The sequence below is a fragment of the Talpa occidentalis genome, unplaced genomic scaffold, assembly GCF_014898055.3.
Source record: "Talpa occidentalis isolate TD23 unplaced genomic scaffold, MPIMG_talOcc4v2.1 talOcc4.5, whole genome shotgun sequence".
In the NCBI taxonomy this organism is placed as follows: Eukaryota; Metazoa; Chordata; class Mammalia; order Eulipotyphla; family Talpidae; genus Talpa; species Talpa occidentalis.
Window position 1 is genome coordinate 101,787,860 of NW_023604861.1, and position 27,971 is coordinate 101,815,830.

The 27,971-nt window shown below is 39.7% G+C and overlaps 1 protein-coding gene and 1 non-coding gene across 4 annotated transcripts; both read right to left on the reverse strand.

Moving 5' to 3' along the window:
* Positions 1–313: 313 nt before the first annotated feature.
* Positions 314–27,971, reverse strand: RNF149 (ring finger protein 149). Of its 3 annotated transcripts, none has more exons than XR_008554417.1 (8): positions 27,480–27,971; positions 15,202–15,452; positions 14,020–14,088; positions 11,231–11,313; positions 8,910–9,006; positions 5,254–5,452; positions 2,500–4,635; positions 314–1,366 (listed from the first exon to the last, which is right to left on the reverse strand). XR_008554417.1 is itself a non-coding variant. In XM_037527981.2 (7 exons), exons 1-7 carry the CDS (start codon positions 27,931–27,933, stop codon positions 4,592–4,594), a joined length of 1,197 nt encoding a protein of 398 aa, XP_037383878.1. In that variant the 5' UTR covers positions 27,934–27,971; the 3' UTR covers positions 314–4,591. The 3 variants fall into 3 exon arrangements, 1 of the variants encoding a protein (XP_037383878.1); XR_008554416.1 differs by having other exon boundaries at positions 2,102–4,635; XM_037527981.2 differs by having other exon boundaries at positions 314–4,635.
* Positions 2,302–2,417, reverse strand: LOC119260041 (small nucleolar RNA SNORD89). The gene has a single exon (XR_005128681.1). It is a non-coding gene; the product is annotated as a small nucleolar RNA SNORD89 (small nucleolar RNA).

Consider the following 27,971-nt stretch of genomic DNA (forward strand, 5'->3'; position numbering starts at 1 on the left):
AAAAAATAAGGACCCAGAGCCTCCCTGGTGACACAAGGGGTTAGGTAGGTCTCAGCACTATGAAGCTGTCACCAGCCACTGCAGCACAAGTTCAATCCCCAGCTGGCCAGGGAGCTAATACACGGCGTAGCAGACCACTCCTGTCTCGCCTGCTGCTCCCCTCAGCAATGTATTTCAGTAGATGGGCCTGTTCTACTCCCCACTCTGTTTCTGGTGAATCCTCTCACCTGCTCCACCCCCCCACCCCTTACCTCTAGCCTATACCCCAGTTCTTGCATGCATAAATAATTAAATCTTTAAAAAAAAAAAAGAGGACCCAAGTCCCTGTAACACAGGACTGCCTGCAGACACTTCAAATGATGACACAACCCTTGATTTCTCTTACCCTGAAAGTGTGCACCACTGTTCTGCCTATTAGCTTTGGGAAAAGTAGTTTTCTAGTCAAATACTTTTTGGAATGATACAGTTTTTGCCACTGCTGGAAGCAACCTAATCTTAGGTTGCTTCTCTGATATATTTAACTCAACCTTGACCGGAGCTTGCCTAACACTTCTGGAAGACATGTCATAGCCTTCTTTTGCCTAAGAACAGTACACAGAACTCTGGTACCTTGCAAGGGGGCCATTTTAAACCGCAAATGCACACAATGTGAAAAATGTAGTAAACAGAGAAAAAGACACACCCATGGACCAGGTGAAGAGCTTAAATAAGACAGTTTGGTCAACTGAAACTGGGAACATGAATGTCAGGTGACTCAAACTCTGTGTCCATGGAAGACTAAAAAAACACAAAGATTAGGGTTACAAATAAAAAATTTGCAAACAAATTCTGTGAATAGTCAACTACTGATCATTTCAAGACTGCATTGGCGTTTACTTGAAAGCTCTTAAAATTTATTTTACATAAGCTACCAACAAAAAATAGTTACATGAACCTAGGTAACACCTAGCTCACACCTCAACTGTTACCTACAAAGCTGTCCTTCCTTAGCTGCTTTGAGCAAGGCACTGGCCCTTGTACAAGTCTGTTTTTTCACTTGTAAAGTGAAGAGTAACTGTAACTGCTTCCTGAGTTTCTTGTGACAGTTAATGATACTATTGTAGTTAGATTTACTGCTTTAGAAAAATAGAACATTTTATAAACAGAAGCCTGAGTCAAGATTTACACCACCAGTGAAAGGTTCTTCATTAAACATGTTTAAAAGATGAGTCTACATGCAGCAAAGTAAATTACAGTCTTGGATTCATAACTGTAATCAATTTTTAATTGTAATCAAATGGTTTCAATTTATGTTAAAAAAAAAACCACATCTTGAATTCTTTTAATTTTTTAGTTGCAGTTTCTACCTTTAGTGTCTTCACATTACCTGTTAAAAAAAGAAGACAGCCCTATAAGTAACATTAGGGAAAAAAGTTACTTCAAAATCAATTTTTGGGGTTCTGAAGTATTTCAAATAATTCTGACAGTGTTTATTCATTTAAACAACTTTAAAGAACTGGCTCCACTCTCTCTATTCCTACAGAATACATATTTTCACATAATTTTAAGCAGCATCACACTGTTAGACTGGTGTTACCAGGTTTCTCATTGGCTTGTAGCTTGTATTATGTAAGTCTACAACTCATCAAAAAGAACATTCTTTCATTTTAAAAGAATGCAGTGCAAACACTTTGTTCAATTCACAATATTTTGTCTAAATGAAGGCAAATCTTTAGAGGTGAGGCTGTTAACAGTGCAAAAATGGCACTTTCATATATCAGTATTTTTGCAAATAAAATTTCTCAAACTTATTACTGGGAAAGGCTTAGGTGGGTCTCCTAATTAGATGTTGCATCACAGAAACAACATACCACAAGACTAGCTTTTATTCAAGCCAATATCCAGAGCTATGTAAATTCCCAAGTGGGATTTATACAGCCCGAAGAAACTGCTTTTAACTAGGACGTACACTTTAAATTTCAGTTACAATCCAAACACACTGATTTAATCTTAGCCTTCAGCAAGCAAATTACCCTTAACATGCTCAAATTGAACTGCCAAACTAAGCTCTTTGGCTGGAGAATTTGGTTGCACTGGATATTTCATTGAAATGGGAACACACCTGTTCTTGAAGGTCTGCTAGTGTTTTTATGATAGTAGTATTCAGCAAATGTATCTTAAAGTACACAGAGAGGTATTTACTAATATTTAAGCCCTAATATGGACCAACTTTCACTGAGCATTGTAAAAAACATTTTAGCTCTCTATGGAATGCCTTTTTTGGAAAGCTTGCCCAAGTCATTAAGCTTCAGTCCTGATGTTACCGAGGTCAGACCAGTGGTTCGCTTCAGGAGGTTTTGTCATCGTGCACCCACAAAGAGAGCAAACTGCTGATGGAGACACTGCAATTCGGCCTTTTATTGTCATCATTCCTCAGTAACAACAGGGAGCAACCTTTCAGAAAAGGTTTTGTATCATCATGATCCATCCCTAACAAGACAGCATGCAAGAAATTATTACCTGCCAAGAGGTGCCTCAAAGGTCTCCTCCAGACCTTTGAGGTTTTCTGATGAGAAACCCAGAAACAGCACACGGGCAGGCAGTGGATGGGCAGGCAGTGGACTAGAAAACTTCACATTCAGGGACACACCAACTCTTTGACACGCTGCATGTGACTTTCACAGTTAAAAAAAAAAGTTTCTACATAGGTGAACAAATGACTTTTATAAGAACTATTTGCTGGAAAACGATACCATAAATATAACTACTCTTAAATCTCTGATTTACTACCTTCATTTATATATGCCATATTCCCAGCATCATATCAGCTTTATGTTTCAGCAAAAATTCTGGTACATAGGACCATTCGTTATCATGTTTAGTTCCATCTAAGAAACATCTTCTAGTAAAGGAAACTTTTCCCTTTTGAGTATTGAAGTTGCCTATTGCCAAATTCCTTTTCTGCTATTAAAAACTTGAGTTTCTAAAGATGAGGCTACAATTCTTCCAGTCTGCCTAGTGTTCAAACTTTTGAAATAAGGAAAGCTATAGTGACCTGCTGATAAAGAAATCACTTATATAATTATCAAAAGCAATTTACCTTGATCTGTCATAGTATTCTTTTTAAGTCAGCTTCACTGGCTACCAGGAAGAATGATCGATTTCAGCATTTCTCCCTAATATGCTTCTTAAAATACACAAAGCAAATAATCTATATGGTACAGAATCAAGGGAGTAGCAGATTTCAAAGATAATGGCTACTATGGGAACCTACACTTTTGAGGGTGTCTGCTTGTTCAGTGCTCCAAGCATGACATTTTCTATTTCAACTCCTCATTTTCTATTTCAGCTCCTCACGTTGACTCCAGACTCGCAATTTAAGTAGAACTGTTTACTCAAGTATTTCACTATCAGTGGCTGGAATCAAAGTGTGTTAAATAGCTTGAAAACAATGAGCTACATAAACCTTTCTATCTTATATTTGGCTATAATACTTCAATTTTTTTAAATTATATTTTTCTCATTATTTTTATCCACAAAATAAAGAATATAGACAATAACTAGTGTAGAAGCAATCAAAGACTACAATTCTGAGTTCTAAATAACTCTTCCCTCATTTCCACTTTTACCTCTCAGAGGTTGAGAGGGTGTGTGTATGTTTACCTATGTAATTATTTTAAAAACAGAGTCATCTCCAAAAGCTTTACATTAGCCTGCTTCTTTAACCTAAAAATAAGAAAAAGAAATGAGTAAAAGAATTTAGAAAGTCTGCTTTAAAATTATTTTTGCAACAATAAAAATCAAACTTTTCCACTACCTTTTAATTGTAAAGGTTATAGTTAATACCATGTATTTTCATCATTTACCCAAAATCACAGTATGCCTACTTGGTTTCCTTTACAAGGCAATGAAGAACTTAATGCTCATGTGTGATACAGAATCTTATTTTTTTATTTGTAGAAAAAAATGAACAAATCTCACTCCCCGTCAAGCTATCACAAGAAGTTAGGTAATAACAGGGAAAAATGCAAATCCTGAAGACATCTAGTCATAACTCCAAATAGAAAACAATGAAAAAATATCCTTAGGTTTTGAAATCATCATATATAACACAGAAGTGCAAGAAAGCTATAGATTTCTTTCATGTCATTTACAAGTTTAATGTTCTAAAACAGATTTTCCTCTAGGGAAAACTCATGACTGATTACTAAATTTAATTCCAAAACTCCTTTTCAGCTAGTCTAAGTAAGTGTGCTTAGTCTAAAACTATCCTTGAGAAACAGAGTTAGTTTTTATAGTACCGCAGGCGCTAGCCTAACACTGAGAACCACCACCTCCCTTTGACACTACAGCTCCTCCCCTAGCAGTCCCTGTATTAATCTAAATGACTGCTCATTTTAAATGATATACTTTAGTAGATAAATATATGAAGACCAATCAGTCTTCCTAAGAATAAAATAGCTTAGCCTTTTGTATATCAAATCAGAATCTGGAAGATAAAAGAATGTACATTATTTTCAAATATACAAGCTATGTGCTAAAGTGAAAAAAAAAAATAAAACATCCTTTAATTCAAGCCAAAGTGCTGTCTGATGCATCCATGGGACGTATGCTAGGAGACAGGTCCTCCACGCTGAAGGTCTCGCCTGCCTGTTTCTACAACAAAGCACAAATGCCAGTGTTAGTCAGTTGACATATTCTGAATTTCAGCTACACAAGCACTCTACTTTTATTTAGAGATTATAATTCAAGAAACAAATTACAGATGAAAAAGAATGACATTTATAAATGACAGGCAACCCATTCTAGAGGAATAGTCAACAAAAAATAAATACCTCCCTCACAATATGAAGTTTTTCTAGTATTAGCTTAACCAAAATTAATCCGATCTTCGTGGTGCTATAAAGATGTAGTTTGAGTTGGAGGTATTAGAGTATTTATATAGCTATAGTCTGTTACTAAAAATGAAGTCCATCCATAGCGTATGATTTAAAGAAATTACTTGAACCCAGAATGTAGCCCTATGCAGCTATACGAAATCATCTGCTTACCTATTGAGTTTCATGTCCTAAGGAAAAAATAAGGTTACCAGCTGCATATAAATAACAGCAAAACATCTGAAGAACCTTTATCAAAATGTTATCACTAATATGGTTTTCTAGTGCAGGACTGTCATTTTTCACTTTTCCTTTATGTTTTCCTGAATTTTATGTACTTAAGTTTCTTTCAACTACTGATAACATCACTTTATTTTGCAAGTTGCAAGCTCTTTACCTAATAAGGCTGTGTTTTCCCCTGCATCTTCCTTAAAACTGGCATCACATTGCGGCACAGACTCACTAGTAGAAGACGATGGTAAGTTGGTCACATCACTTCTGTCCTCCTCTGGTACAGTAATATTCAAATTAGCAGCCGAAACACTTCCTGGGGTAGGTTCTGGAGGAGGGGTCTCAGGCCCATCCTCAAGCTCTAGCTTGAGAAGCAGAACAAAAGAAAATGCCTTTTCTAAGTAACATCGATCAAGGTTTATTATCTTTTGCTGATAATTCACACAAAATATTTACTTTTATATACAGAATACATAGCAAAAAGTTTATCAGGGTCTTCTTCAGCATCAAAGACAATAAATTGCTTTCATAGAAAATAAATTACTTCTCAAAAAGCAGTCTTTCAGGGCCTAAGCCTTTACTTTAAAAAGACATTTCCCCCCTTGATACAAGCAATGCCACCTTTTAAACTACTGACAGAAAGTGAAGCTCTATTGCAAACACACTTTCCTACCTTCTTGGACAGAGATTATCTGCTGAGTACTTAAGGCTGTGAACATGAGCGGAAATTACTGCCTCAGACTGTCTCACTGACACTGGAGTTGAGCTGAGCAAGGATCTGAACCACAAAAGGCTACACAGGGGTTCAGATTGCTTTTGATTCACCTAAAAAGTATCAATTTTGGCTCCTTCCTTATAGTCTATCAGCTGTCAATTTGCTTCCACTTACCCCCACATATCTCCCCTCCATGTGTTGCTTTAAAGAAAACAAGACAGTGAAAGTGGGGGGTATTCAGTGACCTTTTTTAATACCACAGGGGAGCGCTGGCTTGGCTTGTCACCTTTGCTTCAGGTGAAAACACTGTAGAGACATTCCCTCCCCTGTCTGGGTTCTCAGAGCCACGGGTGTGGCCATTCCATCAGAGTTCTAGAAGTCCCTCCCCATCTCTAGTATCAGGCGATACATTTTCTCTTGGTAACTGAACACCCCCAGAACACTGCTGACACTAAGCAACAAATCACGTGTTGCCATAACATCCAAGCTCCTGCTCCACCTACCCTAATCTGTTTTTCCAGGTAATCATTTTTGCCAAACTGAACTACCTTCCAGTCTGAGACCCCACATTCACACCACAGGTATGCCAATAACTTGTAATATACGGATCTGTCAAACAAATCCTTTAACACCCAGCTCAGATGCCCCTCTAAAAATGCACCCGCTTTATCTTCCCACCTCCACCTGGCATAGTACGCTGCTCCTTCCTCTGTGTACTGCACTGTCAATAAAGTGAAATCCCCACAAGTGGAAGGGATCTTATTTGTCTCCCCAGAGCCAAATTCAGATCCAGCACCTTAGACAGTATTCCTTTGACAAATGCTTGTTGAATGAATGAAACAACAGACAAATGACACACCTAAGTGGTTTGAGGAGCAAATGCAAAGGCCTACTGGCAGCTCTCTCACTGTGGTCATTTTCTTGGAAATGAGAACTAGTTACTATGCCTGTGTGTCACAACTATTCATAAAATTCATTGGGGCAGGACCAATGGATCTAAAGAAAATGGCACACTTGTCAAAATCAAAAAAATTATGGGTAAGACAATTTCTTAGTTTGATTTACTATAGGTTTCTGTTATTCAAAACGAAACTACTTTCTGGGGATATACACTCTAGCTTTCTGAAATTAACATTCTAAGAAGCAATCCAACTTTACCTAAAATGAAATATCTTCATTTTTTAATATATGAAATATCTATGTAGATGTATATCCAACAATAAAACTCTTGAAGATTAAAGTCTCAGTGCTAAAGTCAGTGAAATTCCTCTTACTCAGATTTTTAGAAATGAAAAGCAGGTTTAAAATTATTGACTAGTGGAAAAAATTCTAAATGCAGGAAAAGCTGGAAAAACAGGAAGATGGAAAACTTTGCCAAGGAAAACATCTGTCCAGCTCCCTGAACCCAATTGTTTAAAATGAGGTGCATCTAGTCTCTTGCTGGAGCAGAGAGAAGATAAGCCAAGTTTATTAGGAAAGCATGTTATGCCAGGCTGAAGAGTGCTACCATTATTAAAAACTATGACTAGATACACAGAAACTATCTAGATATCAGAGTAGATGAGATTTTAGTAAGACAGTCTTGAATGCTGACCTTTCTCCACTGTGTGCCTACAGGGATCACATTCAGGAACTCACACCTGAAAACAGTAACTCCCTGAAATTGCACTGGCTAAGGCAGTGGTCTCTCATCTGTCTTTTGAAGACATGCTGAGCTTGAAGATAAAGGGAGACTTGGAGCAGACCTGAGGCCTTAAGGGCTTTTATAGCTTTAAGCTGCATAAAATGATTATCTTAAAAATATCTCTTTGTAATTTCTAACTCTGTACTAAACTTTATCAATAATTCTAAAAATGTTTAGCAAAAAGAATATATTTGGGGGCCTCCCTGGTGGCGCAGCGGTTGAGCGCCGGGTTGCAAAGCTGCCCGCAGCCTCTGCAACACCGGTTCGATCCCCAGCTGTTCCCCGACCGCCAGGCGAGGGTCCCACATGGTGTGACAGACCTCTCCTGCTGCCCGCTGCTCCCCTCAGCAGTGTACTTCGGTCCTTCTGCCTGCTCTGCTCCTGCTCTGGCTCTGGTGAATTCTCTCACCTCCCCGCACTTCTGACTGTACCCAGTGCTTGTATAAATAAATAAATAAATAAATCTTAAAAGAAAAAAAAAATTGTCTTAAAAAAAAAGAATATATTTGACATTTAAATTATGTTTTTCAAAGTTCTTTATCTCAAAATGGTTTACTATTTAATCAAGAATACCTGAAGGTATTAGTAGAGTATATGAAGACTCAAAAAACAAAATATCTAACAATCTAAAAGATCTGGGTGTTTTTCCCCTTTCTGTCCCCAATTCTGGACAGGAGAATTAAATAACTTGGATCCTGGAATTAAGCAAACTTGTGTTTGAAAACCAATGCCCCATTAACGGGCTGTGTGACTTTAGGTGAGTTACTTAGCTTCTCTAAGCTCAGTTTCTAGTTAGTAAAATAGGAATAGTAATGGCACTTACCTCAAGAATGGCTGGGAGAGTTAAATGGAATGATGTGTGCGAGGCATTTAGCACATGGCTAGTATAACCATGTTCTCTCTTATTTTTTGTCTGTTTTCTGAAAAGGTTCTATGGCCATATTAAGTATCACAAACTGATAGAACAAATCAATGCAGGGCTAATTTTCCAGCAGTATTTGATTTTGAAGCCCAGGAATTGGGAGAAGTGGTGTCAAAAGGGTTGGCGTCGGTTTCCTCATATATAAAATGTGCGCCTTGAGTCAGAAAATATGACGCTCCTTTCATTTCAAACATTTTATAGTTCTTGTTTATATAAAACTGACTAGATATATACATTCTACACTGTAGTACACCAGAATATAATTACTCTGAATAATTACAAACTATGAGGAAACATCTAGTATGTTATTCTAAACTTAACAAATTTAGTTCATTTTTTGGAATGTCTTAATTTTTTAATAAAGAGGCAAATTTCTTCAGAGAACCACAAGGATATCGGAGGAACACTGAGTTCATTCCTCTTGCCTCTGGCCAGTAATGAAATTGAATCACTCAGGAAGAACCGGGGCAGAGATTGAATATAAACAAAAATGTAACAAACCCAATATCCCAGGGCTTTGATGACATCAAGTTTACACATTGGACACGTGCGGTGATCCAAAAGCCATGGGTCAATGCATATTCTATGAAAAATATGCCTAAAAAAATTAAGTATGTGTTAATGTTTTAAAATAAATGTTTATTCTTATAAAGGAAATAACACACTCATCCTCTCATTACAAGTTAACTTCTGTCAAATCAACATTCTAGTCTATTCACTTACCCTAAATAATATTTTATTTTCTACATTAAACAGAATCTGGCACTTGCATTCAACCTCATGCTAGGTTCCATTTGTATGTGCCTTTGTAAGTGACTTGAAGGCCTCCTGGTCATAAATGTAGCATAAGTAAACCAATAACAGAAATAGCTAATCCTAAACTCATAATCTTAAATAAATTCATAAAACTATTCAAATGTAAGGAGAACAATTTAACAGATTGTCTTGGGTTGTGGGCTTAAAACCTTATTTTCTATTTACTTATTTTTGCACATACTACATTTTTCAATAACTATCAAATGAAAAAAAGATCCTTATGTATTTTCGTCTTTTACTACCTTAGTAAAGCTTTTCCTCTCATGATAAATCTATGTTTTCAAGGCATGAAGAAGATCAGAATGAACAGTCTGAGTTATGGGCTCAAACACCAGGTTGTGTGACTCAATGCTGTGACTTTCATGGCGCTCCTTAACCTCTTGGCACCTACACCACAGGCCATTCTGAGCAGCAAACATGTCATGTGCTTACCACCAAGTTGGGCACAGTTGTTCATTATTACTGGTGTTGTCTGAGGCCTCTTATTCAAATCAGAATCTGCTAGTGCAGCTAATAATAACACCTAATTACATCACAGTCTACTTAAGCCTAGCTTTTGCTCTTTCCATTCTCAAACTGAAACCAACTGACCCAAAGGAGCAATTTTCACAAAAACACTAAAGAAACATGTTGGCTTTATTGGCAAATTTGTTAAATAAGTGCAGGGGGAAATGGGGGAGGAAGGTAACAAGGAGACCAGGAAATGTGTGCACACGTCTACTTGTAAGGGTCAAGGACAAAAGCTGTCATGCTATGGCTGGTGCTATAAAGAGAAATTAGCTTCACAGGCTCACTTGTACAGCATCTCAAGCAGCATTTTTAAAGCAAGAAGATTTGCCTTCAACTAGTCTAGAATAAAAATTCTTTTCTATTTTAGTAATTCTCTACAGGAACACAGTCAACCTACCGTGACCTGATTCATTAAATACCCACCATAGCAATCCCACATAAATGCCTGTAGTTTATCTTAATTCAAAAAAAATCTTGTTGCCCGAGTCATTTATTTATTTCCTCCACAGAACTATTGACAATTTAATCTACTATACATTAAAGTACTTTAAAGCAATCATTACATATTATATATTAACTTGTAACTTCTAATACGTGTGAAGTATCATTTAAACTGATCAACTTAAGACATATAAATTTGTACCCCCTTCTGCTAAAGAGCAACTCTGGGAAAAACTTTCAAATAAGCCATTATTAAAAAGAAAATCAGGACCCTCCCTGGTGGCACAACAGGTTAAGTCTCAGCACTATGAGGCTATCGCCAGCCACTGCAGCACAAGTTTGTATTACATTACAGTCAGGGAGCTGACCCACATGGTGTAGCAGGCCTTCCCTGTCTCACCTGCTGCTCCCCTCAGCAGTGTATTTCAGTCAATCCACCTGTTCTGTTCCCCACTCTGTCTCTGGTGAATCCTCTCACCCACACACCTCTGTCCTACACCCCAGCTCTTGTATGCATAAATAAATCTTAAAAAAAAAAAAACACCATAATTTCTTGTTGCTAAAAAAAGAAAAAAATTTAAAAACTCTGTGTAACCAGAGTAAAAGGAGAAATATTTTACACAATTCCCCAAAGAGCGTAAATCTAGTGTGTAAATAACAGTAAGCCCCTGCCATCCTCTGACCCACTTTCTGCTCTCTTCCTGCACCCTGTCACATTTGTCTCCTTATTTCTAAAAGCATACCTGTTGCTTCACTAAATGTATAAGGTAATTCCAAAATTCTAATGAAGCCTTGCTTACAAGGCTAAAAATCAATCTATGTCAAAGATATACAATGGGTCTCAACGGTCACCTTAAGTCTCCCAAGCAAAGAAATTTTCAAGTAATACAATACAGGTAACCTTGAAGAGCTCAAGTCTCTTTTCTAAGAGACTCAATGATCATGAAAATATCACACGACAGCAAGGCTTTCATGTAATAAGGGAAACATAACACTTTTGTAAGAAACCTTTTAAGTAATTTTTAATATCTCAGGAGGTTAAAAAGAAAACGTACTTGCATGGCAGAATTCTGATAACATCCTTTACTTTAAAATTTTCAATACACACTGCACAATTTTCAACATCAATATCGATTCCCTGTAAAAACAAGAAAAAGGAATTTTTGACATCCATGTGACACAGTATACTCTCAGTAAAACTCACCACATCCTGGGTAAACAGTAAATTCTGTTCTGTACTGGTACAACCTGAAGTAAATACAGATGATTTCTACTTAGTGTTTCCTTTTTACCACTATTAAGAGGTCATTTACAGAACATGGCTGATAGTTTTAGCATTAGGATATAGCTACAATAATTTAAATAATTCATACTACCCATTTAAATTTTACTTTGTTCTACATAGGAAATTCAGCAATATGTCCTTAATTATAATTTGATAAATGTGGTATAAACTAAAAAAAAAATGAAATAGCTGACTGAAAAGGAAAAAAATTCATTGTTTACCTAATCACACGAGCAGTATTTAAGCACTAGGCTAGTGTTTGCTTTTTTTTTTTTTTAAGAGTTCATATTTTAAGGGCTGTAGATATGCAAATTCCTGTTTCATTGCAATAAAATAAATCGTAAACATAAAACTTAGGAAGAGGATGAATATTTAACAAACTACTTGTTTCCTGGTATCATTAAAAACAAAAACAAAAGCAGTTTCATTAGAATTTGCTGAAAGAATAGTCATGCCTTCAATATGTGAAAATGTGAAGGGCTAAATGTCTGAAAATAATCACCTTTAGTGTTGAAAGAATTAAAAACTGAAATAAGTTAACATTTTCATCTATGGGATTAAGGAAAGTAAAAAGAAACAAAAGTTGCTGGAGTGGAAGCAGTCTTGTGACAAAAATTTCCACTTCTAAGAATGTACGGACCCAGACACTTTGAAGGATGTCAGCCCTCACCAAAGCAGGTGGGGTCACAGTGATCAACTGACCCAACACAGACAAATAACACGCCGCTTCCCAGAATTCTGGGATGGGGAGGCAGGGGCTATTAATCAACATCTGCATGTGCCTGAGACTTGAGATAGTTAATTTTATGGAACTCAGCTAACACATATCCTTATATAATGGTTTAAAAATATATTTAGCCCTGTGTATAACTTGTTAATAAACAGGCAGTAAAAGCTGATTTTATATGCATATATTGCTATCAAAGACTATTAGAACTTTGTAAGAACATTTAACATTATATGTTACAACAGAGACAAATATTATCAGTTACTTATCATATGCTGTGCAGGAATGACAAAATAATATTTAAAGTCCCTAGTGGTTTGCAAGCTTATATGCTACTGTGAAGGAGTCCACCAGAAAAATGAGCAAACAAGCAGACTCCTGAACCAAATAAAATGCAGATTTAAGAAAGCAGAAAAGAGAAAGAAAAATATTATTTTTCTATACATAGCATCACCAGAAAATCCACATATATTTGAACATATGGATATACCTCATGGACCATTTACAGATCCTCTTTTTAACTACTGTACAACTCTCATAAAAATAGTCCGTAAAAGCAAATTTTCAAAAATGTTCTGTAATGGGTAAAGGACAATATCAATTAAGTTCTCAAAGACTCAGTTCAGTAAATTAAACGCATGAATCTATGGCTTCTCACTTGTAAAAACTGAGATTTCTGCTCTGGAGAACATAATAAAGGTTTCTAGAGGAACATGAAAATACATGCTTGTCCAGTCACCGACACAATGAATGCACATGGAGCCTGTCAGGCGCTCCTGGCGACTCACTGATGTGTACATCAGATACTCATCTTAAGTCCTGAGATGCAATTTTTTTTTAACTTTTTCTGTTCAATACATCCACACAGAAAGAAACCAATTAGTCCTTTGAGCAAACTACTCCACTTTAAGTGTTACTACAATGGAAAAAGTATTGAGGAAGGAATGGCCACCAACAATCCAATTCCAAGAATATCAATATAAAGTATATCACATAAACCATTAATAGCAAAGTGTTACAAATCAAAAGTCTGTTTTTAATGAGTGCTATTTCTGTTTTAATCCTTTATGTTGGTCAGAGGAAGAGAGAGTATTGTTAAGTACAGTTTAACTATTTTCCTTTTAGGGTATATAAGCTCTAAGCACCCGAGGTTCTAAATCAGAGATTTTCCTTTCCCAAATATGCTTAAAACTGGTATAATTCTGACCTTTTAAGCCTCAGATTGGGCCATGTCAAAATGTTTCTTTTTAAAAACAGTAGTTTTAAAAACAATATTTCTTCTCTTCTTCACAAATCCCAGTTAGTATTTTCTCCCTGTAACTATGGGACTCAAAGAGGATGGACAGGTAATTTTAGACTTAACAGATATAAATTTAAAGTATCAGGGTATATGGCATAAACTGAGCTCTATGGCTTCTTTAAGAGTTACTTGTGTCTGGCCAAAAGGTAAGACTTACTTGAATGATGGACATGTCTGTGCTGTCTAGAATGGTAGCACCAGCCAGTGCAACCATCTGAGCATTTGAAATGTAATTAATGTGACTGACAAACGGAGTTCTAAGTTTAACTGAATTCATTTAAATTCACATAGTGATCAGAGGTTACCCTACCAGGCAGGACAGGTCTAGAAAGCTCTTCACATATAAAATTGACTCTTTCTGCCAACCCTTTCTTAGAATGACCACGCACATAAAATTAGTCCTAATTCAATCCAGCCAAAACTCTACACATTTATTAACACTGTGATTTTAGCAAACTGGAAGGCATTACTTAGATTACATAAACAGACATATTCTAGTCTAAACCCTTCCCCCCCCCCAAAAAAAAATTACCTTTTCTCCATGCTTTACAGTATGAAGTGGAAGTTGGCCAATAACTTTCTTTGTTTCTTTTCTGTGGCTCTTAGGTAGGAAAAATATTAAAATTTTTTAAATCACTATTTAAAAAATTCATTGTTTAGTCATAGTTAAGCAAACTTATGAAAATTTCATTTAAAGTTAAACTACAATGAAACCAAATTTTTAAGTCACCATTTAAATCTCAATGCATAGAACAGTCACATGTAACTTAAGAGCTGTTCGATAAAGAATACTTATTTTCAATTCCATGTCTGAAGAAGAAAACAATTCTTATGTCTAAAGCATTAAGTTGAGGCTAGGAGTAGCACACACTCAATCCGTTAACATCTCTAAAAGGAAAGAGGCTTCTTACTCCTCAGAGAGACCACAATCCAAAAATGATTATTTACCACCTACAAAAACCAGGAAGCTGGACTTTTCAAGACAACAGAGGTAAGTGTGAAATTTAAAAGCCTGCCTTTTAAAGCTGACTCTTTCAACTGCTTTCCTTTTTGCTGTTCCTGAAATCGTATGTTTCAGCACATAAACAGCTTTGAAAATGGCTCCACTCTGGCGACAGGGAAGCCCTCCCATTCTGCTCCTCATCTTGGTGACCAGGGTTCTCTTTTTAAATACCAGGTTCCTTGTCCCTCATGCCTTTCTGTCATTCCTTTATGTCTATAAAAGGACAAACGTTATCTGTAGGAGCAAAACATGCAAAGAATGACCCTGGCTTAAAAGGTATCCTATGTCTCACAAAATTGAAAATTTAATATATTCTAATTAAAAAATTATTTTTAGGCCTCCCTGGTGGTGCAAGGGGTTAAGACACAACCTATGAAGCCATCCGCAGCCACTGAGGCAAGAGTTCAATCCCCAGCCAGGGAGCTACCTACATGGTGCGGCAGACCTCTCCTGTCTCACCCGCTGCTCCCCTCAGCAGTGTATTTCAGTCAATCTGCCTGTTCTGTTCCCTGCTCTATCTCTAGTGAATCCTCTTACCTCCCCACCACCTCTGGCCTATACCCCAGTTCTTGCATGCATGCATAAATAAAACTTTAAAAAATTTTTTTTAAATAATATTAATACTTAAATATTATGAATGAAAATGAAACTTAAGAATATTTACGGACTATCTTTTAAGAAGTGAAATTAAAAAGAGATATGCATCATTACCTGACTTCCAAACTGAGAGCCAGTATATAGGAAACGCTGTATATAGTAAAATATTAGCCAGGCTAATGAGATAATCATCATGGTGATGAAAGCGATGGCGACAAACACCACAGACTGACTACTGATGAATTCCTGTACGTGACGCGTGCCGACCTTTATAGTCATATTGACTGGAATCCCTTTTTGCACCAGATCCAAAATTTCTCTTCCTTTTTGGTAGCTAACCATGATGACGACTATATTTCCTGTTCCTGTGGGAAAGGAGAAAATCAATATAAAGAACACAAAATAAGATACAAATAAATATAACATAAATGAACGTTACGGCTTAGCCATGTAGAAACATCTGAAAATTTCAATAAAATGGGTATTTTTTAAGGAAAAGATAAATTAACAAAACTGATCCCTAAAGAAAAATATTATTACAGTAGTTACTGAAGTAAAACAAGACACCAATCCCCCCCTCAAAAAGCAAGATCCCTGGTCAATTTCACAGGTGAGTTCTATCACTGAAACTTTCATGACGAATAACATCAATATTTTAATTGTTTCAGAGCTGGTTTTTTAAAAAAGGCAAGGAGGGAGTTTCAAAATTATTCCTAAAGAGACCAAATATGGTATTAAAAACAACAGAATCCTACAGGCCAATTTCACTTAATAGTATTAATTTAGGGGCCTCCCTGGTGGCGCAAGGGATTAAGCCTCATCACTTTCAAGTGATTGAAAGTCACAGTAGCATGAGTTAGATCCCTGGCCAGGGAGTGCTACCCACAAGGCGCAGCAGACCTCTCCTGTATCGCCTGCTACTCCCCTCAGCAGTGTATTTCGGTCAATCCACCTGTTCTGCTCTCCACTCTCTCTGGTGAATCCTCTCATTCCTCCCGCACCTCTGGCCTACACCACAACTCTTGTATGAATAAAGAAAATAAATCTTAAAAAAAAAAATGTATTAATACATAATAACGAAAGCCTGCCTGGGCCTCCCCAGTGGCGCAGTAGTTGAGCGCTGGGCTGCAAAGCTGTCCGCAGCCTCTGCAGCGCCGGTTCAATCCCCGGCCCTTGGGCAAGGGTCCCACATGGCGCGCAGACCTCTCCTGCCGCCAGCTGCTCCCCTCAGCAGTGTGTTTCGTCAGTCTGCCTGCTCTGCTCCCCTCTGGCTCTGGTGAATTTTCTCACCTTCCCGCACTTCTGACTGTACCCAGTGCTTGTATAAATAAATAAATAAATAAATAAAATAATGAAAGCCTGCCTGTCTAAGGCAATCTAAGAATTTCTGCTCTGATCACTATATTTAACATTGTTCTGAAGGCAGGAGCTGACAGAAGACAAAAAATAGTGATAGAAGCAGCAAAATAATTTCTATGAATCTGTCCAAATTAATGCAACACCCATAAATATCTAGAATCTTTAAAACCTTAAATATGTCCATGGGAAACTGATCAGAACAGGCAAAGTAGAAAAGTCCACAAATTAGACCCACACACATAAAATAGTTTAGTATATGATAAAAGACGAATTTCGAAGCAACAATGTAAAATGGACTTAAAATAGTGTGTGGATAACTGGGTGTCATCTGAGGGAAATAAAGCTTCAGCCTTCCTTATAACTTTTGTCAAAATAAATTCCAACTAAGTCAAAGTTTAAATATATTAAAAAAGAGAACAAGAAACATGGAAATTTTAATGTATATAATACTGGAGGAAAACTACGTCAGATTCCATTTTTTAAAAAAAGAAAAAAAAAAAAGAATTTTGACTAACCAGAAAAACCCAAAATTTCTGCATGGTTTAATGAGAGCAGAAACAAGATCAAAAGTACTTATGACCAACTGGGGGGAAATGTAGATAATATAGCAAAGACCAAAACTAATTTCCTGTAATAAAAAGGCAACAGGAAAGCAAAGGAAATGAAGCTAATTCATAAAAGAGTAGTTTCAGTGAGCTGTAACTCACATGCAATTAAACACCCTTAGTGTACAATTCAGTGCTTTTGGGTATATTCACAAAGACCGTGTACATCATTACCATTATCTAATTCTATGGCATGTAATAGTCCCCCTCCCCTATCCCCCCAAAAAACTCAGTACACCTTAGCAGTCATTTCCCAACAAAGGGATTTTCCATATATGAGAAGTCATAGTATATAGGAAAACATTTTACCAATACAACTAGCAAAGATCAGAAAGTGAAACAATACACTGGGGAGAGTAAGCACAAATCTGCACTCTTGTATACTACTGGGGGGAATTATTACAATCTAATAAGGGAGATGTTGGCTGTCAATTTTTTTAAAAATGCACAAGTTTCTTTGACCCATGAATTCAGGTCCAGGAATTTAACTGAAAAAATACACTACACGTATGCGCAAGATAAGATCTCTCTAAAGATATTTATTGCCAATATTTTTTCTAAGATTTTGCTATCACAATCTAAATGTATACCAATAATAAAAGCTACATAAATGACAATATGTAGACAGAGACAGCAACTGTGTTGGCATTGTAGCACTGCTAGAACTCAAAACAGAAGAGAAAAAAAGCAACATATTAAATTGTGTGTCCAAAAAAAAAATCTGTAAGGCTTAAAAACCTAGACTATTTCAGGAAGGCTGCTCTAGGGACTGGGGACACTGGCTGCCTCTAGAGAGAGAAGTCAGGCACAGCAGAACTGTACCATGTGTACACATTATCTATTCAAAAAATAATTGTAGGGGCCTCTCTGGTGGCGCAGCGGTTAAGCGCAGGGTTGCAAAGCTGCCCGCAGCCTCTGCAGCACCGGTTCGATCCCCGGCTGCTCTCAGGCCACCGGAGGAGAGTCCCACATGGTGCGCAGACCTCTCCTGCCGCCCGCTGCTCCCCCAAGTATAGTTCAGTGCTTCTGCCTGCTCTGCTCCCCACTCTGGCTCTGGTGAATTCTCTCACCCTCCCGCGCTTCTGACTACCCCCAGTGCTTGTATAAATAAATAAATAAATCTTAAAAAAAATGTAAAAATACAGATAAGGAATGCTCTCTGGTACTACACAGAAACCACATATTATAACACACTGATTGCGTAGAGAAATTTTACCCATAGCAAGTCTGCTGTGGCTCTCAGCCATGGGTATTTAGTTACTGAAACACCAGATGAGCACCCTTCTAAGGTGGCTCCTGTGCGGAAGCCAATCCTATTACCTGGGCCTCTAAGGGTCACTAGCAAGAAGTGTAGTTCCCTTGGCACTCACCCAATCTACCAAGTCACCACCAGGGAGAGAGACACTATTTAAGGAGTAAGGCATTTCCTGCTTTCAGGAAAATAAACATCTAGTAGCTAAGTAAGACAAGCAAAGAAATGACTCTAATAGTTGTATCGCTTACTTTTTTTAAAGGATTTATTTGATTTATTTATATATACAAGAGTTGGAGTGTAGGCCAGAGGTGTGAGGGGAGGGGGGTGTTTATTTTATTTATTTATGCATACAAGAGCTGGGGTGTAGGCCAGAGGTGGGGGAGAGGGGGGGATGAGAGGATTCACCAGAGACAGAGTGGGAGCAGAACAGATGGACTGACTGAAATAGACTGCAGAGGAGAGCAGAGGGGAGCAGCGGGCAAGACAGATGAGGTCTGCTGTGCCATGTGGGTCAGCGTCCTTGCTGGGGATCAAACTTGTGCTGCAGTGGCTGCTGATAGCTTCATAGTGCTGAGACTTATCCCCTATGCCATCAAAGAGGCCCTGTACTGCTTATAATTATATGGCACTTCATAAGCTGAAAGTCTTAATAAACCTCCTTTTGTAGAAAATGTTGAGCACATACTAAAGTAGAAAGAGTGGTATGAACCCATGTACCCATTTCAGTTAAAAGCTTTTATATAGAAAGCAAAACTGTTTCTATGCTGTGGTTACAGCCACACACAATTTCTGGGACTGATCTGTAGAGATAAATACAGATACTATCTACACATATATTCGTGTCTGTGTGTGTGTGCACATGCACGTATCTAAATATACCTGTGTGTAATAAATGGGAAAAACAACTTTGAAGCACATTTTCACATTTACATCTCACTTGAAGCTGAAGAGGCAGCAATTTCATCTACTGAAGGCTGAGAAATCTTTAGAGAGCGGCTCAATGTCATATACCTTCTGAGAAACAAGCTTCTCAGATCTGAAGACCCAGCTCCAGCCTACTGTCCTTGCCTTGGCCCTTCCTTGTTCTGGGGGTGACAGGCTCCAGAGCCTCAGAGACTGGGTTCAAATCTCACATCACTATCTGGGTCCTCTCTGAGAATATTTCTTCAGCTATAAAATAGGGATGAGAATTTTTCTATTTTGGATGGTTACTTATTTAGCAAGAAAGTAGAATATGACAAAAAGTGGGAGAAATGAAGTGACAATTTTTGTCTTGGGTGAAAGGGAACTTTTCCCTCTTGAGCTACATCTTGATGGGCAGGAAAAGTTTACCAAGCAAAGGAAGGGAGGCTTCCTAAGCTGTGAAACCATCATAAAAATACATTTGGGATGATAACTGGTCCAATTTGGTTAGTGACTAAAATGCTTGTAAAGGGATCTTTATTTCTTTCTTTCTTTTTTTTTTTTATAGAGGCATGCTTTATTTATTTGTTTGCTGGTTTGTTTGTTTTGTTTTTGTTTATACATGCACTGGGTACAGTCAGAAGCGCAGGAGGGTGAGAGAATTCACCAGAGCCAGAGCGGGGAGCAGAGCAGGCAGAAGGACTGAAGTACACTGCTGAGGGGAGCAGCGGGCGGCAGGAGAGGTCTGCGCGCCATGTGGGACCCTCCTCCGGTGGCCGGGGAGCAGCCGGGGATCGAACCGGCGCCACAGAGGCCGCGGGCAGCTTCGCAACCCAGCGCTCAACCACTGCGCCACCGGGGAGGCCCGGGATCTTTATTTCTTTACACCAATGCCTTACATAGAAGCTAGCACATAATAAGTATTTGTTGAATAAATTAATAAATTCATGAGACTGGAAGATAAAATGAAATTAGAGGTTCTTAAATGTTTCATCTTAAGGAGGTGGGAGAGGGACAGCTATTAACACAATGATTATTAGGAAGATACCCTGAAGTGAAAACATTTGTAATATTAATCTAAAATGTTCACCTAGGAAATTAATTTTAGGTCACTGAGGTAGAAGAAATCATTAAAAAAAAATACTGTATCTAGGATGAAGGCTAAAGCATTTACTATACTATAGTTACAGCAGCAAAACTGCTTCTGGTAACTATTTTAAATTAACAAAATCGAGACTGAAGACTCATTTTATCCTGTGATTTGCTGCTCTGCAACACTTTTTGGTGTAAACTGGAAGCAGGGTATTCTAATAAATATGCACTCAGCTTGCGGTCACTTCACAGGCAATACTAAGGGCACCTTCCCCTTACAGTCTGATTCATCACTTCCCTGGGCTAATCCTATAAAGCCTCTTGGCACATGAGAGCAAATCAGTTTATTTCCTAACTAAATATGTGAATTTCTTCACCGAAGACACAGGCACTCAAAGACTTGCAATGAGGGAGAAAAAAGTACTTTGAATTTTTTCTTTGCCTAGGCCCTTAACATTACTACCAACCATATTCAGTTAAAAAAGGCAGTGGGCCTGCCTCCCTGGTAGTGCAAGGGGTTAAATCTCAGCACCATGAAGCTATCAGTAGCCACTGTACACGTAGATCCCGGGACAGGAAGGTGACTCAGGCCAGGAAGGTGACTCACAAGGCGTAGCAGACCTCTCCTGTCTCACGCACTGCTCCCCTCAGCAGTGTATTTCAGTCAACCTGCCTATTCTGCTCCTCACTCTGTCTCTGGGGAATCCTCTCACCCTTCTCTGGCCTACACCCCAGCTCTTGTATGTATAAATAAATCTTACAAAAAGAAAATAAAATAAAAAATAAAAAAGGCAGTGCTCTTCCTCCCAAAAAGTACACACATCACCATTGGACAAAAAAACTTGTCGAAGGCAAGTTATTACTTTGACGAGGTCTTTGTATATAGTACATGATCAAAATCTACTTGTCAAATAGTGATACCCAATATACTATTTTTTAGCAAGCCCAATATCCACAATGTAAATCCCCCTGTGTCAAAAATAAAACTGTGTTTACTTCCATTTTCTTTCAAGTTTCTGTGTTCCTCTGAGCACTTTGTCAAAAACAAAACAAATGAGAAATTCTATCTTCGTTAACAGCTTCAAAACTCTGGAGCATTATACTTAGAGTCCTTCTCACAAGGAAACTGTTTAAAGTAGATTTCAATATTCTCTTGAAGGAGATAAGTACTGAAATATTTAAAGTAGGGGATTAGGTTTTTGATTTGGAAAACCAATTCAGGCAGCAGAAAATACATTTTAAAGTTTCAGCAAGAAAATCTCATGAACTTATCTCCCATGTTGTATCCACCTCCCCCCACTCTGCCCTACCTGGAAAATTCCCTGTCAGATCTTCAAAGATTCAGCACAAGTCCACATTAAGACTTTTCAGTACCACCCACCCGTTTGTGTATGCAAGGTGTCAACATCTCTTACTCTTCTTTTTATAGACCTTGTATAATTTCTTTACAGGCCTCTCTCCCCCACTAGACCAGTACTACCTGTTCTTATTTATTAGTTTTGCAGCCCCCACCACAGGCAATGACGGCCCATAAAAGATCTGCTGTATGAATTAATCAATCTGAAAAATTGGCTTTTTTTTTTGTATTATAGTTGAAATGACCCAAAAAGAGAATATTCTAGACTTCTCTGTAGGGGAAATAGCACACCAGAAGTGACTGCAAATGTCTCAGAAATTCGAAAATGTTATTCAAAACAGAAATGTTTTTATGGTTGGCTAGGGTGAGTTGGGAGGACCCAAATATAAAGGCAATGATCTTCTTGGAATTTCAAATTTTGTTTTGGGTAATTTAGTTTGCTCAAATATATTTTATAATTGTTTTATATACTACTCCACAGTCTTATTGAGAACTCTGCAGTTCTCCTACATGCATTATTTTACATTAATCCTTCAGTCTTTGGCAATGCTATTCCCACCACCCAGAATATTCTGTGTCCCTCACCCATACTGCACACTGTATGTGCCCAGAGACACCTTGTCCAGCACCTTAACTTGTCCTTCAAAGCTCAATCTTCCTAGGAACCATCCTACTTAATTTCACCCCCTAAGAGTCTCTGAGGTGCCATTTGTGTCATCTTAGAGCATCCAAACACATTCTATTCAAAAAACTCACCCAAATACATTCTAAACTCAAATCTAAATTTTTAGATCATTTGCAATAAAGATCATCAAGTATTTGTTATTCATGAAAGACTATTACCAAGTACAAAATGTACATCGCTCTTAAAGTCAGGGACTCTTATACATCTTTGTAATCTCCCTCACCCAAGGCTGGCCCTTTCCTGAAAAGTGGCCTGAAGCACATTAAACCACTATTGACAGAATATAAATGCCATATCAAAAATTTCATGCTGAGATTTTGGCTGAAGTTTCATTCTTATTTATTAACCAACAATAACTACATTAAGGGAAATACTCTAAAAGATTTCCTTTTAACCATTTGACAATCAGTTTTTACCTCTCTTGGTCAAAGTACATCTAATCATCATATCTGACTGCTAGAGTGATGGGAATTAACTTTGAGAATCAGTGTAACCCTGACAGTTGTTTTGATACAATATTAAAGTCATCAATTATTGGGCCTCCCTGGTGCAGACCTCTCTTGCCTCGCCCGCCACTGTTCCCCCAGCAGTGTATTTCAGTAGATCCATCTGTTCTGCTCCTCACTCTGTCTCTGGTGAATCCTCTCACCACCACCACCCCCCTCCCCTCTGACCTCTACCCCAGTGCTTGTATGCATACATAAATAAATCTTTTTAAAAAGTCATTAATTATTTTAGAACCACAATAAAATACTGATTTAAACCCAAAATAGCTTATACTGGATTCTATAAGAATCTAGTAACAGGGCCTCCCCGGTGGCGCAGCGGTTGAGCGCTGGCTTGCGAAGCTGCCCGCAGCCTCTGCAGCGCCGGTTCGATCCCCGGCTGCTCCCCGGCCACCGGAGGAGAGTCCCACATGGCGTGCAGACCTCTCCTGCCGCCCGCTGCTCCCCTCAGCAGTGTACTTTGGTCCTTCTCCCTGCTCTGCTCCCCGCTCTGGCTCTGGTGAATTCTCTCACCCTCCCGCGCTTCTGACTGTACCCAGTGCTTGTATAAATAAATAAATAAATCTTTAAAAAAAAAAAAAAGAATCTAGTAACATATTTAAGAAAAACTAGAGAAATATACCCTGAGACTTGGGAAAAGACTACGATGATTCAATTCTACAAACAGCCACGTCTGTCCATTTTTTTTTAAAGATTTATTTATGTATGCATACAAGAACTGGGGTATAGGCCAAAAGTAGCGGGGAGGGGAGGGAGTCACCAGAGCCAGAGTGGGGAGCAGAACAGGCAGATCTACTGAAATACATCCGGGGGAGACAGGTCAGGTCTGCTGCACCATGGGAGTCAGCTCCCTGGCAGGACAGGCAGTGGCTGGTGATAGCTTGATAGTGCTCTTTAACCCCTGTGCCACCAGGGAGGCCCCCACCTCCGTCAATTTTGTAGAACACTGACTGGTGTTACCCAGAAACACGAGAATCACCTAATCAGCAGTTTTTACCTGCTCTGGACACATTCTGACAAAATACAAGAACCGCAATTCTGAGCTGACTTTAAGATTCTGCTTAGCATTTCAAATTCAGATAAGCCAAAGCTGGTTCCTTTTCTGATTTCTTAATTCTATTCCATTCTCAAAAGTCACAATACAGGGCCTCCCCGGTGGCACAGCGGTTGAGCGCTGGGTTGCGAAGCTGCCCGCAGCCTCTAAAGCGCCGGTTTGATCCCCGGCTGCTCCCCGGCCACCGGAGGAGGGTCCCACATGGCACGCAGACCTCTCCTGCCGCCCGCTGCTCCCCTCAGCAGTGTACTTTGGTCCTTCTGCCTGTTCTGCTCCCCGCTCTGGCTCTGGGGAATTCTCTCACCCTCCTGCGCTTCTGACTGTACCCAGTGCTTGTATAAATAAATAAAAACAAATCTTAAAAAAAAAAGTCACAATACAACTTGTCCCCTTGTACTCAACTGGGTCAAATTCTGAGGGTCAGTCCTTTCCATTCCTATAGTCACCACTATAATCTCCCTCAGACCAGTGCAGCAGTCTAAACTGGAGTCTTTGTTTCCAGCTGTTTCTGTTTAATCTGTTAGTCAGTTGCTACCAAATTAATCTCAGATGATTTTGTCATCTCCTCTAACTCCTGGGCATTTGGTAACATCTGGAGGCATTTTTGGTTGTCACAACTGGTGGTATACTTCTGGAATTTAGTGGTTAGAGAGGCCTGGGATACTGCTAAATATATAATACACATAACAACACCTCTCATAATAAAGAATAACCTAACCAGAGGTCACCTGGTTATCTCAGACAAAGTCATTTAAGTTCCTTGAGTATCAGTTTTCTCACTTATAAAAGAGTTAAGGGAGCTACTTAAAAGGTTGTCAGAAAGATTAAGTGAGCCACTGTATGAAAAATACTGAGCACAACACCTATGCACCGGATACTTTCACACATTTTTAAAAAATTGCTAACTCTGTTGCTTCTATCTTTTCTCTCAAACAGAAATATTTTCATGGCAAACAGGTTAAAATGGACATTGATAATAGGAAGAGACGTTCACCAAAAGAGAATTTAAAAGAAAACATCAATGACATGTTTTTTTCTGGGCCTGGATAAATTAGGTCAATAAACAAGCAAGGTTGCTGTACCATGGTTAGAACAGTGCTATTTTCGGGTCTCCCTGATGGCGCTAGGGGTTAGGCGCCACACTCTGAAGCAATTCTCAGCCTCTGCAGCACAAGTCGATCCCCAGCTAGCCGGGGAGCAACCCACATGTCCCAGTAGACCTCTCCTGACTCGCCTGCTGCTCCCCTCATCAGTGTACTTCGGTCAATCTGCCAGTTCTGTTCCCCACTGTCTCTGGTGATCTTCTCACCCACCCCATCTCTGGCCTGTACCCCATATCTTCTAGGCAAAAATAAATATTTTTTAAAAAAAGAATAGTGCTATTTTCCTGGAAAGATGTTAATATCATTAATAAAAAATGCAGTAAGCAGATTAAGAAAATTGTAAGCAAATGAGCCTGCCATTGAAAAATAAAAGAAAAAGTCTACATTAAGATTTGCACACAAGGGCCTCCCCTGGTGGCGCAGCGGTTGAGCGCTGGGCTGCCAAGCTGACCACAGCCTCTGCAGTGCCGGTTCGATCCCAGGCCACCAGCGAGGGTCCCACATGGTGGGACAGACCTCTCCTGCCTCGCCCACTGCTCCACTCAGCAGTGTATTTTGTCAGTCTGCCTGTTCTATTCCCTGCTCTGGCTCTGGTGAATTCTCTTACCCTCCCGCGCCTCTGACTGTAACCAGTGATGGCATAAATAAATAAATAAATAAATAAATAAAACCTTAAAAAAAAAAAAAAGATTTGCACACACTGGAAAATGACTGCAAATATGCAGAGTATCCTGATACACCAAGCTCTTTTGACAGAACCACTAAACTTGGCAAACAACGTGGATACGATAATCTGGAATAGTTACATGAACACTAACAGGACTTTTTATAACAGTTGTGTGTAAACATGGCTTAGGTACAATGATCATTAGATTTGGTAGCACTGGAGTAATTGCATCAAAGGTGGTGCCTAGCACAATGTCAACACATGGACATCTCTGCTCCCATTTCATCCCCAACTCCTCACCCCCACTTCCTTTCAACTGCAACTCTACTATCTGAGGCCAACCCCTCCACAAGCATTTTGGAGCAAGCCTTCCAGGCTTTTGAAAAATCTTACTCATTCAGCGACCTCTATCCTGGATCCATCAGATCACTCCCATCCAATTTCAAATATGCCTTTCCATTGTCCATAGTACCCTTTCTTGCCCAACAGTTTCTGCCCATTTCTCAGCAACCTGAACCCTCAATCACCCTTCCTCAAAGAGTTACTCTAACAGTCTCCATTTCCTCATCTCTCAACTGATTTCTGTTCCTTTCTAAAAGTAATTAAATGCAAAGTCACTTTTCTGCCCTTATTTGACTGTTGGGTTCTGAACTTGCATTAGGGAAATCAAAACAAAAAAACCAAAGGTACAGGAAAAAGGACCTCTGACTAGCAGCAGAAACTTTATAAAGAGATTTTATTTATTTTTTTTAAAAAAAGATCTATTTATTTATACAATCACTGAGTACAGTCAGAAGCGCAGGAGGGCGAGAGTTCACCAGAGCCAAAGAGGGGAACAGAACAGGCAGAGTGACGAAATACACTGCTGAGGGGAGCAGTGGGCGCAGCAAGAGAGGCCTGTCGCGCCATGTGGGACCCTCACCAGTGGCCCAGCGCTCAACCACTGCGCCACCAGGGGAGGCCCTCTAAAGAGATTTTAATCACAGTGAATTTAACGAGCAGAGATGTAAGAAGGCATAACAGAAATACGGTCACTCTGCAGTGTATCAGTAGTATGGTACTCAGGATTCAATTCTGAGGTTATTTGCAAAACAAAATAGGACTTTTAAAAACTATCATTACTGCTAGAAGATGCAACCTGTTGCTCTGGGGAATACCTATGTGTAGGAAAGATCACCTAGGCAACACTTGCAAAATGCCATTTAAACCCAAGATAATGACTCTCATTGGCAGTAGAGCCAGTATTATTGCACAGTCTCATTTTTAACAAGTGAGAAAACACACATGGACTTAAATCCAGACTTTCTGACTCAGAATTAAACCCCGATTTTCTCAAAGGCATTAGAATATTCCGGCATGTTTTATGAGAAGAAACCTGAGTGCCACTAAACTCTACCACTTCACAGTGGTGAAGAGCTAGCCGTGGGGCGTGCTAGGAGAAAGCTTCAATTCCTACCCACAACTGACTCTGGAAAGGCTGACTGGAAAGAGATCCGTGGTTAAGAATCCAGAGACTTTCTACCGGCTAGCACCACAACCTTCCTCCCATGAATGTTTCTTTCTTTCGTCCTGCAGGGGCCAGCTCCTTCACCTGAATGGCAAAGATCTAATCTCGTCGGCAGGCTTGCCTCCCTGCCAACAGCACCTAGGAGGTCACACCAAGCCAATCTGGTGTCTCCCTAACAGATTCTAACAGCAGAGGCCAGGGCTGGCCCTGGGGATCCAGCAGGAGGCCCAACAGGCCGTCGGCCATGACTGCGGTGCAGCGGCCGCCCCTCCCCCCGCCGCGCCCCGCACCCGGCTCACCCGCGTGGGACATGGGTCCGGTGAGGTTCCCGTGGCGCTCCTCGTTGTAGAGCACGACGGCCGAGGCGTTCCTCCGCGCCGCCACCAACACCTTCTCCTTGAAGGTGCAGCCCCCGCGCGCAACGAGGGCGACCCAGGGCGCGGCCCCGGCGCCGGGCGCGGGCACGAGGAAGCGAGTGTCTGGCGCGCAGCCCTCCAGGTCGGCCCCGAGCGGGACGCCCACGAGGCCCTGCGCGCCCTCCTTGGGCGAGCTGTCGCCGAATCGGCCGCTCTCCGAGACGTCGGCCATGGTGCGGTTGGCCTGCCGGTCCACGTACTCGGTGCGCACCACGGCGGAGAACCACTCGAGCGCCCGGCCGCGCGCCCCGGGGGCGCACAGGGCCAGCGCCAGCAGCGCCAGCGCGCCGCGGGCCCCGACGTGGGCCTCGGGTCGCCGCCGCCGCCACCCGGCCATGGCCGCGCCGCCGGGCCGACGAGGAGCGGGCTGGGGCG

Bases quoted from the DNA above. Each gene is read 5' to 3' on its own strand.
- RNF149 (XM_037527981.2), bottom strand. From the start codon at position 27,933: ATGGCCGGGTGGCGGCGGCGGCGACCCGAGGCCCACGTCGGGGCCCGC. The intron at 5,453-8,909 runs GTTTGTTACATT...CTGCTTCTCAAG, and splicing joins TCAAAGCCCTGGGATATTGG to CTAGAGCTTGAGGATGGGCC. The intron at 4,636-5,253 runs GTAAAGAGCTTG...GCTTTGTTGTAG, and splicing joins GGAAAACACAGCCTTATTAG to AAACAGGCAGGCGAGACCTT.